The 11954-nt window shown below is 45.4% G+C and overlaps 1 protein-coding gene across 5 annotated transcripts in view; it reads right to left on the reverse strand.

The window, feature by feature from the left end:
* Positions 1-11954, reverse strand: part of LOC135811926 (uncharacterized) — a 195015-nt gene that overhangs the window by 161311 nt on the left and 21750 nt on the right. For 4 of the 5 annotated variants that reach the window (XM_065325190.1, XM_065325189.1, XM_065325192.1 and 1 more), the window contains exons 5-7: positions 10712-10897; positions 9905-10033; positions 9212-9379 (exon numbers count right to left, since the gene is read on the reverse strand). In XM_065325190.1, the coding sequence (XP_065181262.1) occupies positions 9212-9379; positions 9905-10033; positions 10712-10897 (483 nt within the window). Of the gene's footprint in view, positions 1-731; positions 762-5835; positions 5875-8450; positions 8490-9211; positions 9380-9904; positions 10034-10711; positions 10898-11954 lie in introns of all 5 variants that reach the window. The other variant, XM_065325191.1, reaches the window with a different exon arrangement.

Here is an 11954-nt window from a genome sequence, read left to right on the forward strand (position 1 = left end):
CGCACATTGTCGGGGGGGGGGGGGGGGGAGGGGAGGGGATTTGTGCCGCGAGATGGAATGTTCCCGAGGTGCAGATCAAAATCCTCCAAAAAACGTTTCATCGCAACAGGTCAGCCGAGAACATCATTCTGAAAAGTTCCCTGCGTGCTGGAGCTGTCCACTAAAAACGAGCGAGCGGTCTGAAAAGATCTTCAACAGCTCTAATTTTCGGTTTCTCTCTCTCAAACTATTGATTAGTGGTGGGGCTCAAACGGTCGCGGTTTTACCCCTACAGTTTAACTGCTACGCTAAACCGTCGGTTTAAAGGTTATAACTTATAACCTATAAGGCACGGCAATCCTGCGGACTCTTTTTTAACCGTATATTTGACTATACTCATTCAAAAAATGTACCCGATTCAGTACAGCGCACACATGTACAGTATCTTGCATGCTCATTCATACATACTCTCACACCAAGAGACCAGATATAACGGAGTTGACAGCCCAGAAATTGCGTACGGGTGCGACAGCCTGCGAAAGTGCATACTTTGCGACAACCTGATACTTGAAAAATCGACTGGAAAGTTACTGCGTTACCGTTATCTTTATCGGCTAACTGTTAATTCTTCGTAACCTGTCTGCAACCGGTTAATCGGACTTACCGTTTGAGCTCTAATAATTAATAGTAGTACATGTACTTCTAAGCAAAATTATAAAACGGAGGACGTGAACCAGTCGCACATCACTTACCAATTGAAAATGGGTCTGTGTTGTTAGGACCTAAATATGAGGTAGAAACAGAAAAAAGATGAAATATTTGGCCTTGAGTGTATACTTGTACAGTAGACTCGTGCGCCCAAGAAGGCAGTTTCTGAGGGCCAGCCTTGCAAAGTTCTTATTTTTCAACGCCCCGGGCTACGTTCTTATTTCGCGTTCTTACACGTCCAACTTTACCCGTGACCCTCATGTACAACTCACTTTTGCTTTGTTTAAATTTGGCCTTGGGACTTGGTGCTGGCGCCAAAACGAGCACCAAGCGCCGGTTTTCGAATATGTGAGCCACCAGGACCAATTTATTTCGAAAATGAGCAATAAATGAGCGCTACATTTTGGACAGTCGACGTATAGACAAAAGTCGTAAATAAGGAAAAATTCGTGCAGAATGTGCAGTCAGTAGTAGAAGTATACTAGGAACAGCCAGAAAGGGACGGAGAGTTTAATTTTTCCTCCCCAGCAGTTTGAAACCAATGTACCGTATTTCCTTGAACAGTGAACACCCCTCGTCCATTCTTCACCAGCCGCCCTTGGATAAGCGCTGTCAATTCGTGGACTGGGGGTTATTTATACACAAGTGCAGGGAAGTTCACAATATATCCACAACCACAGCTACCAACTAGATGTTATGCTCCTTCACATGCAGCTAGTGCTGCTGTCACTCTGGACAAAGCACTTTTTATTTTTTTATTTATTTTTTAAACTACTGTAAATATACAAATTTTTATATTCGACACCGACCCAAAACACCTAAATTAAAACGCCGATGAAATTTTTCACAGCATCTGTCGCACTATACCATGCCCTCTACCCCACGCCGAAAATACATCGCCGCCGAAATGTCAAAAATCGTGAAGTGCCGAAATTTTGCATCGCCAAAATTTTGTATATTTACAGTATGTGCACATCCCGACAAAGTTGTAGGGGTAAGACCAGAGACAAAGACAACATAGGATTAGTAGGTGCTACAAGAGCTGTGCTGGTCAGGCGCAGTCCAGATGATCTACAGAAGGGAACAAATGGTAACCGCCAGCATGATTACTGTAATGGGTAGCCGAGTGGTAGGCGCGGTGCAATTAACAAGAATTAGTTTTATTCTATTTCTCTCAGGTACACACCTGAGGTATAATTATTAGTGAAAGAAGAAGCGGCAAATAAATGAGTTTCTCTCCGGTGCACACCTGGAGGTTGAATAGCTCGTTATTATCAAAATCTCCTCTAAACAGAAATGCGCAGCAGCTTTAATGCAGCAGACGCCGTACGCTTACATACGGAGATACACTAAATATACATCAGGCAAAGCTCCGTATCAGTTCCGTACTACTTCCGTATTGGTTGGGCAGGGATACTACACCCTACCTTTCTACAGATAATCACGCCCTCGTGATTTTCAAAAAAATAGTGAAGAGTTACGAACACAGCGTCAACCGGAAGATGGCAAATTATATCGGAAATGATAACGTTTAGAGTAGACAGAAGAAATGAACTGATAACAAATCATAAAGTAGAAGCACACCAGGTTCACACGATCTCACGGGGTCAAAAGGGGGAAGAACTGTCCTCCAAATAGGACCTAAAAAACCACAGCACTCTTACTGCACAACGCTGGCACAACCCGCCAGGAACACCGCAGTTCAAAAACCGAACTGAATACACTATAACTATAAGGGGCGTTGTCACACACATTGTCCCACGTTAGCTGGGTAAACCGTGGCTCACCATGATCAGACGCCTACCAAACTAAACTGGATTCACACACTCGCATACAGGAAGACTGAAGAGAACAGGGAGACTGAAGGAAGACAGGAAAGAAAATGCCATACCTGGAATCAGCGTTAGTAACCACGGCGGCGGCTGGAGCTATGGCGGAGGGCGAGCCAGGTTTTATCTTCATCTTGGTTGAGCTGGTCACTCAGAGCGGCTAGCTCGGCGTCAGACAAATAACCTCCCTCCTCGTCTTGAATCGTGGTCTTCACATTGTCGATAGCATCGTTTGGCGCGACGTAAAGAGTGATGGTCTAGCCAGGAAGAGTGTTGACGAAAATCTGCATCCCACCACGGAGGCGAAGTACCAAGTGAAGAGTGGGCTCTTGCTTCCGACTGCGTGCTGGCGAAAATCAAACGCTGCTGGTCTTGGGGAATACCCTCCTTGTCTTGGGCAGTAGCCTGCCTGTTGTCGTCCTCATCAGCTTCGCCATCACCACCGGTAGTATACATGTAGGTAGCGGGTCGCTTGGAATCGCCATCGGAGTCTCCAATGTGTGCCGTGCGGAGAGAAGGGTGACCCACGCTAGCACCACGACTGTGCTGCAGGCTAATAAGCAGGGCCAGGCCCAGGAAGGCAAGAAACATGATTCTCATCTTGATTCGTCGAACGGAGCTCCAGCGGGTTGAGCCACGGGGGGGGGGGGGGGGGGGGTGGGTGGGGTCGAATCACGTTGTTTTCTTTAAAAAATACACCGCTGCCACCAATGTAATGGGTAGCCGAGTGGTAGGCGCGGTGCAATTAACAAGAATTAGTTTTATTCTATTTCTCTCAGGTACACACCTGAGATATAATTATTAGTGAAAGAAGAAGCGGCAAATAAATGAGTTTCTCTCCGGTGCACACCTGGAGGTTGAATAGCTCGTTATTATCAAAATCTCCTCTAAACAGAAATGCGCAGCAGCTTTAATGCAGCAGACGCTGTACGCTTACATACGGAGATACACTAAATATACATCAGGCAAAGCTCCGTAGTAGTTCCGTACTACTTCCGTATTGGTCGGGCAGGGATACTACAATTACCTCTCAGAACATTACGAAGAGCAAGTTATTTTATCGACAAAAAAGGACAATAAAAAAGGAAATAATCGTGTCCGTTCTCGAAGGGAACTCACGACGGCGGCTAACACCCTGTAAACCCTAACGGCACATGCAGCGCCTAATTGTGGGGGACAATAGCACGTGAACAAGGCACAAGTAAACGAATGAAACTTAAGACGCACTAAGGAGTGTCAAATCTACAAAACAAAGAACTCAGACCGGAGAACTTGTCTAGGAGAAAGTGGACACTGGTGCTGTGACACTTTGGAACGAACGCAGAAAGAGAAATCATACCGCAGAGAACAAAACTTGCGACGTTCTTTTATAATATTGCATCCAAATATTTCAGCGTCGACGTCTTCTTGAAGCTCCTCCATGCCATTTGTTTTGCGGTTTCATCCATTGTGTCTTTCTCCCGTAAAAGAGGGTCTTCTGTTCACGCACAGAGCTACAGTGCTTTTAGCAACCTTGAAGATTGGTTATGATGATCTTGTTGATTTAAGTTGGCAACTCTCACCAAGACCGAAATAGTGTACTCTTGCTCAGACTTTAACCAGGGTGCCCGGCTTATGGCTAGCGATGCTCTGCTTCAACATTGTGGCGTACATAGGTCGTTCTCATTGCGCAGAGACGTTCTTTCGCCAGACTTCGCAACTCACGTCTCCTGTGCACATGCTCAGCTACCCATTGGCGGCAGATTCTGCTCCTGAAGCAAGAAAATGGGAATTTAGGCCGTTAACTCTTTGCATGCTGAGCCCCTTTTCTCCAATCCACTGGCTTTCCAGCGCACTGACTGTCTTGGTGGAGTATGCACTCACAGCTCCGAACGAAATTTATTCTCATTTCACTCCACCTTGATGGATTTTCATCGTCCTGGGCTCGTTGGAAAGATCAGGACCAAGCGAATCCATCCTGGCAGCTCTCAGCTCCATAGACACATCAGGGCCACTTCCACGTCCTCGCCAAACTACTCCACCGTGCCTCGGAACCGCACAACAACTCAATTTCACATTCTTGTTCGGGTTCTTGCCCAAATTCAACCGATGTTCACAATTCAAACTGCGCTGCAAAGCTAAGACCCAAGCGCTTCATTTGATGTCCATAACGCATGCGCCGTGCCAAAGGGAAATCCCCTGGCACGCTCCTCAACAAAAAGAAGTCATGAACAAAAAAATTCGCCTTCACTCTGGGCCGTGATTTCCGCGTTCATCTTGTCGCCGCTCAATGAATTATTATTCTATCGCGAAGAACTTTATATTCGCGAAAGATGAGGTCAAGACCTTTCCAACGGTGTATTGATTGTCGCAATGCGTTAATGTTTGACGAAATTACGAAAGTTTGTACACTGGTCTATGCATTTTATCTGGTGGGATGATCTCCTCCTCCCCCCCCCCCCCCCTCCCCCAATGCTTTAGGAGGTCTATTTTGCCTTTGATATTTGCACGGTGGTGGCGTTTCTACGGATGCTGAAAATCCTTTTAACCGAGTTCCCACCGAACCGCGTATTAAATACAAAACTTGCATGAAGCATGCGAAAAGAAGTAACAAATGTTTCCAGTTTTCAGACATTATCTGTTGTGAACCCTCTGGTTCTCTAAAGTATCAGGAACGAACGACCCCACACGGCACGAGGACAACTATTTATTCTCAACAATATCTTTCACTTCCATCGACTACTAATAATGAACAATGAATGGAACAACTGAATGAACTGAACTAACTGAATAACTAACACTAAAACCACCAGGTAGTTATAGCGTGAAAATGACAGCGTATATGAGAAAAGCATACACATACAACATACAACTACAGCGCACTCAGCAAACCGCACATAGCGCATGTAGCGTATACTACGTCGTAAACATCAACGGTACGGCGGAGTCGGGATACAGCTGCATTGGAACGAACACAATGTCACAAGCGAGAAGGCCTTTCACTCTCGAGAACTTGTGGTTTCACAACATTATCCTCTAAGGTGAAACCAGCGAGAGGGGAGCGCCACTCCGGACACTTTGGGCATTCGCAGTGTGAAATAATATACGAAAAACGACTGCGGCAGCCCAGCCTGGAAGAAGGTGTTCTCGGTTTTGGCCCGCTGTCCTCGACCAATACTTAATTAAAGAAAGGATCACAATAACGTTACACGAAAGACTTGGCTAGACGCCGATTTTACCGCATCCTTTCGACCACCAGAACCCTTCAACGATCAAGGCACTAAGGTATGGAGTCTTATTTGATGTGTACTTGATTTGCATGTGTAGGCATACCACTTACTTCCGGAAGTCGTGCTGTATTTCCCAGTTGTTGGAAGTGCTGAAATAACATAATCGCAGGCATACACACATAATTTTGACACATGGCCACCAGCACATACTAATCTACATGATGCCTTCAATTGTATCAGAGTTGCTAGGTCATTAAAACCGTTGGTTTCTTGCTTCATACAGTGCAATCCAACACTGGCTCTCTGTTTTCAGCGCGACTAACACCTTTCGAACTCCAGACTGCGGTATAAGTATCGCTTGTGCAAATGCACACCGAACGCTGAGGACCATTGGTAAAACATGCGTTTGTCGTGCTTGAAACAAAGTGTCACTGTATGATTGTACAGTACTTTAGTATCCCTAGTGGTGTTAAACATCTACCTTCACTGATGAGCTATGTATTAGCGAAACAGCTGTCTGAAGGAGTTTATCCATATCGTCCTCTCAGTGGTGATGGTTGTTTGAATGAGGGTCTAGTCGGCTAAAGAGCGCAGTGTAATGGTGCAGATGACTCTTCATTTTCTTCAATTGCCAAGACCTCTGTCACACTCTGTAACACTAGTGATGTTTAGGCTAGAAAATCACTACTGACAGTTTAAACGGCAGTGCTCTGTGAGTACAAGTTTCACACGCCTACTGAAGTTCAACGGATGAGGGTTAGTTTCACTAGCCTACTCAAGCTCAACGGACGAGAGGTAGTTTCACTAGCCTGCTCAAGTTCAACGGATGAGTAGTAGTTTCACTAGCCTACTCAAGTTCAACGGATGAGGGGTTGTGTGGGATGAGTGGCGAGTCAGTCAAATGAGATTCAAGTAATAATGTCGTATGTTTTGATATTTTTGCTGGACATTTCTCAGGAGAGATGGCGAATGCTAAGCATCTTCTCCTAGTCTAGAGAAACCATTTCGTAGGCTACATTCCGCCTTGGGAAATCGTGGCAGTGGTGGTGAGGTTTAAGGAGCTCTGCCGACCTAGGGTCTCGACTTCATAGCCACCTAGACGCACCAAGAGTGGGTGGGGGAGGGAGAGCAAGAGAGAGTTGGAGAGAGAGCGAGCGAGCGAGAGAGAGAGGGAGAGAGAGAGAGCGAGAGAGGGAGAGAGAGAGGGGGAGAGAGAGAGAGAGAGAGAGAGAGAGAGAGGGGGGGGGGGAGAGGGAGAGAGAGGGGGAGGGAGGGAGAGAGGGGTTGCGAAATTGTTCAAGTAAAATAAAAGGAGCATTGAAAATATACTATGATTAGTGAGGTGACTGCAGCCTCAGCTATTTGGCAGGAGTGTGTGGTGAAAATGTCACTCAAATCCATCAAGAGACACCAACGTTTCGGTCGATTGAATGCCATATGAAATTAACGACCATGCTTAAGGTGAATCCTTAAGGTTAATACGTTAGTGTACCCGGACCCCTACTCTTTATATATTTTATTTTATTGGAAATACAGCCCTACAAAGAGACATGTGGAGACAAACACAAAAACAAGACACAGGGGATGTAGAGACGACGTGCCGATGTACAGGGAGCAACTCGACCGACCAGGGGCCTCGGCGTGAGCGTTGCAACCTGTTGTTGTAGAAGTTTATTTAACGTCGCACCACAAACAGGCGATTCCTTTGATACATGTGGACGACAGAAGGAATGAGAGAGAGAGAGGGGGGAGGGGGACAGAACAACGGAGAGAGGAAGGGTAGAAATAAATAAGCAATCAACCTCAGGGCTACAACAAAGCAAAAACGGAATGGGAACATACTATATACAAAATAGCTTCATACATATATTGCAAAACACGTTTACTATTCTTCAGTCCGCTAAACCACAGAAACACACTAGCCGAAAAGCATTTAAATGGAGCCATGATGCGCTTTCAGCAGGGCACAGAACTGAAGGTGGCTGGGCTCGGAACGGAGATCAGACGGGAGCAGGTTACACAGGACTGCGCTAATAACCTGCATGGTCGCTCGACCCGCGTGACCAGGCCAAAATGGTACTCGAACGAGGTGATGTGCTACTCCCCGAGTGCGGTCACCAGTAACTCTCACGAAGAAGCTGGTGAAGAGGGAGCTAGCTCGGGTGAACAGGCAAAGAAGGACAAAGATGAGGAGTTTAATGTTAAACATGTCCTCCAGGGTGGTGAGGCGGAGCTGTTCAAAGATCGGGCTCGTGCGCGACCACGGTGGCAGACCGAAGAAGCCGCCGATAGGGCACAACCTGGCATCGAAAAAAGGGGGTTGCACGGTCAAGTAGCAAAATAATACTTTGGTGCGAGAAAGGGGTGCTAATCCCATGTAAGGTGATTACGTCACTATACCCGCCTGCTTATAAGGTGATTACGTCATTGTACCCGGATGCCTATAAGGTGATTATGTCATTGTACCCTTACGCCTGTAAGGTAAGTACGTTATTGTACCCTTACGCCTAAAAGGTGAATACGGCACCAGGGAGTCCCAAGTCATATGCCGTGTGCAACCCGCAGTCTAAACATCTAATGAACACATTTACTATCCCCCCCCCCCCCTCCACCCATGCAAGAACAAGAGTGGACCACGGGACTCTCGGTTTTGACCAATGGCACTCAACCACACAGGCTTTGTGTTTCAGTGGATGTGTGCTTGATTTACAGGCAAATCACCTACCGATGGCAGTCGAGTTGTATACTTCAGTTGTTCGGTGAGCTGAACACATGTTTACAGGCACGCACGCATAGAACACAGCGTATCAGAGTTAACCCTAGAAGTACGGGAGGCATCATGATTATGATGCACTTACAAAATCATTTCAAACTGGGATTGCCATGATATGGGGTGTTATAATCCCCCCACATTTTGCGACTTCTACTTGTTATTTATGTTGTTAGTGGCAGTGAGCTGTATCTCCAAAATCTGAGTACAGTTCTGAAGTGCCAGCGGGTGCTACCTAGACCTACCCCACATGATATGACATACAATGTACTACAGGCATCAATAAAGTGGGCGAATTTGGCTTAGAACCACACGTGAGTAATGTAAAGAGGAATACGTTTGGGAGCAAGGAGATGGGGACCATGAAGGATGTAATTTGTATATGGGCCACAACCAGCTAAAACCTGTCTTAGAGTGAAATTTTTCAAATTTTGTTTTCACTTTGACGTTACGGAATGGCAAATAAATAAGGCGGCCACACATCTGACTGCAAATCTCCATGACCAGCTCACCAGATCAAGGTGTGGGTCGTCCTCACTCAGTAGATACAGAGTCGAGCTAGTTGTATTCCCGGTGCCGAAGGACGCGCTCAACACCCCTGCATGGCAACTTCCCAAATAACCCTGAGGCGAAGTAGATACTGTGGTAATTATGCTGGCAGAAGTTAAGAAGTTAAAAAGTAAGATAAAGAAGAATTTGTCATCATGTTCCCAAACCTTGGCAAGTTGGTAGTGTAGTCCATGTTCCATCAGCTTGGCAAATCACTGTACTTGGCATTGAGATATTGCCATAACCAGACATACATGATGCAGTGATGCTTGTGCCAATAGTGCTCCTGGGTAAAGTCGTCACTGTTGTCGAGCTTAACTCTGGACAATGCGTTGCTGTGCACAGAACAAAAATATAACACAGAAAGTAGATCATTGCATACTGACAGACAACACTGAAGATGAACTCCTATGTTAACTGAGTGAGCTGTATGTTGATCCACATTCTTATGATCGTATAACAACTCAGATACCATATTGACGGCCCTCTGTGAAAGTAAAACACCTGAACTAGACAGCGTACATTCGAATGGGTATATGTACTTGGTCCGCCCAGTTAAAATTGGCGCTTATCTTCTAACTTGATTTTTTGGTGTTCTGCCTGTGCCACACGGCATGGAACCACCGATTCACCATCCGAACATAACCATTGACCATTGCATTCGACGACATGGCAGCACAAACCATCAGAGAAGTTGCGATCGTTGCGGTTCGTTTGAGTCTTTTTGACGGAGCTGCCGCCGACGAACACTTCCGTCAGCGCAAGAAAACACTGCAACCTCCGCTCGAGTCCGTAAAATAGGTCAGAACAAACAACTTCAGGAAGAATCCGGTTTACTTTATATACAGCAATGCACTTACGTTGACATTCACCCATGGTCCATTGGAAGTTTTGTCTACAAGTACAGTTGACAGTTGCCATTGCCACTCCCACTGCCGGTAGATGATTACAATCCACCACATTAGTGTCATTGCATAGCAACATGCAACCTGGAGTGGAGAAATGAAAAAAAGTCTTATAATACCTTCGACCCCTGTGAGGACGGGCTTCGGCTTGAGGTGATATCCTCCGTCAAATTCTCCAACCCCACCAGGACTTGAACCCGGGACCTGAGCAGCACTCTATCCATCTTTTAAAAGCCTTTATCAGCCGGTGTGTAAATTAATGCGTTCGACGCACCCACTTGGGGAACTTCAAATGATCGTAACTCTGTCCAAAATCGCTCTATTTCAACGATACAAATATCCAGGTCCAAGGGAGAACTCTCAGCCGTCAATAGAAAAATACGCGACGAGCTACGACCAGCAGATTCAGAGATAAATCACTTGCAAAACAACCCGCGATAGCGGCAATTGCCACACATTGAAGACGACTCCAACCGATATCAGTTATTCTTTCTTTAGACCTTTCGCTGACTGGATCAACTATAATTTTATTGGTTGAGTAGAACTGAAGTTGCAATCTGAAGAAAGTGAAATGTGCAGATTTTGGCAAATTTCATTGTGGCTGGTACAAGGACCATCGGACCAAGCCTAACCTAGAGGCGTTGACAGGTTTCCAATCCAAAGGCCAAATGTGAATGTTTGTTTGCATGTAAGACACACTGGGTATTCCTTTAATATTTAGATGTGCACGTATAACTGGTATGCTTTGAGATACAGACTTACTCTCACACATTGGTGGACTTGGTTGCCATCTTCCATTGCCCTGGCATGTAGACTGGGTTATTTCCATACTATTGTTGGACAGAAAACCTGTTCTGCACTCAATGGATACTGGAGTACCTGGTTGTGTGTCGAATCTGGCAATAGGTTTGTAGTTGAAGTTACTGTTATTCAGATCTGGACATAGCGCTAGACACGAAGAGACATAATTCAGGGCGGTTACTCAGAATACGTGAAAATCTCAACGATACAAGTCTTGCTATGTTTCAATACCATTAAAAGCAGACAATATCTAGTTAGCCCGGGCTCACAAGTGTACACCAGAGTTGTGCAGCCTGTCTTCTGCTGAAAACCAAATATTCACATTATATCAACAGGTCAAAGAGTGTAACTCGGAGTCATAACTCGTAACATTTGTCCTTCTTCTTTTCACAATTAGGACAAAGAATGGGTGACATTTGACGCAAGCGGGAATAAGAACAACAACCGCCCCCGACATGACTGTGAACAATATCTGGAATGGGAGAGCTTGCGTTCATGAACTGGAAAGCATCCATGTTTGTATGTAATATACTTGGGTACATGCCATAGAGAGGATTCTTTTTAACAGAATGCACCTCCTACTGATAGACCATAACAAAGAGAGGAGAAGAAGAAGACAAAAGAAAATAATGATCGAGAGAATAAAGGAGAAAGACAGACAATGTGATCACGACCATCATGGTAAGTAAGTGTATAGAGCAGTAAGGTCTTTGGGCTGTGTAAATTAGCCTCGAAGTCTAGCTCAAGTGCTGTACAATGTCATGCAAGGTAATGATTCTGAGTTGCTGCAGGAGCATACCACGGCAAACGAAATTGCAATAATATTGGCAGTTGGTGCAGTGCCAGAGGTCGCCCCAGTGTCCTCCTTATATCCTTGGGTTAATTATAGGCCTGGCCATATGTGCCACGGGTCATGGTAAATGTCTCCATAGGGTTTGTAAATTTGTCAAGTGTGGGTTTTGTGTATTGATTTTCTATAGAACTATCCACTGCGCAAGCTACTGGCTCTGTACTCAACACACAACACTTGAGTACCTCAGTATATACTGGGGATAGCTGACCAATGCACTTGACCTTAAACTCCATTTCTTTTCAAGAATCTAACGTTTCATTTTACTAATAATTTACTCCAAGAACTTCAGCACATGAGATGTAGCTCATGATCGATGTTTCCTGGTTCGAGTCCTGGTGGTAATAGTCTAAT

This window comes from Sycon ciliatum, chromosome 3 (genome assembly GCF_964019385.1).
Source record: "Sycon ciliatum chromosome 3, ocSycCili1.1, whole genome shotgun sequence".
NCBI lineage: Eukaryota > Metazoa > Porifera > Calcarea > Leucosolenida > Sycettidae > Sycon > Sycon ciliatum.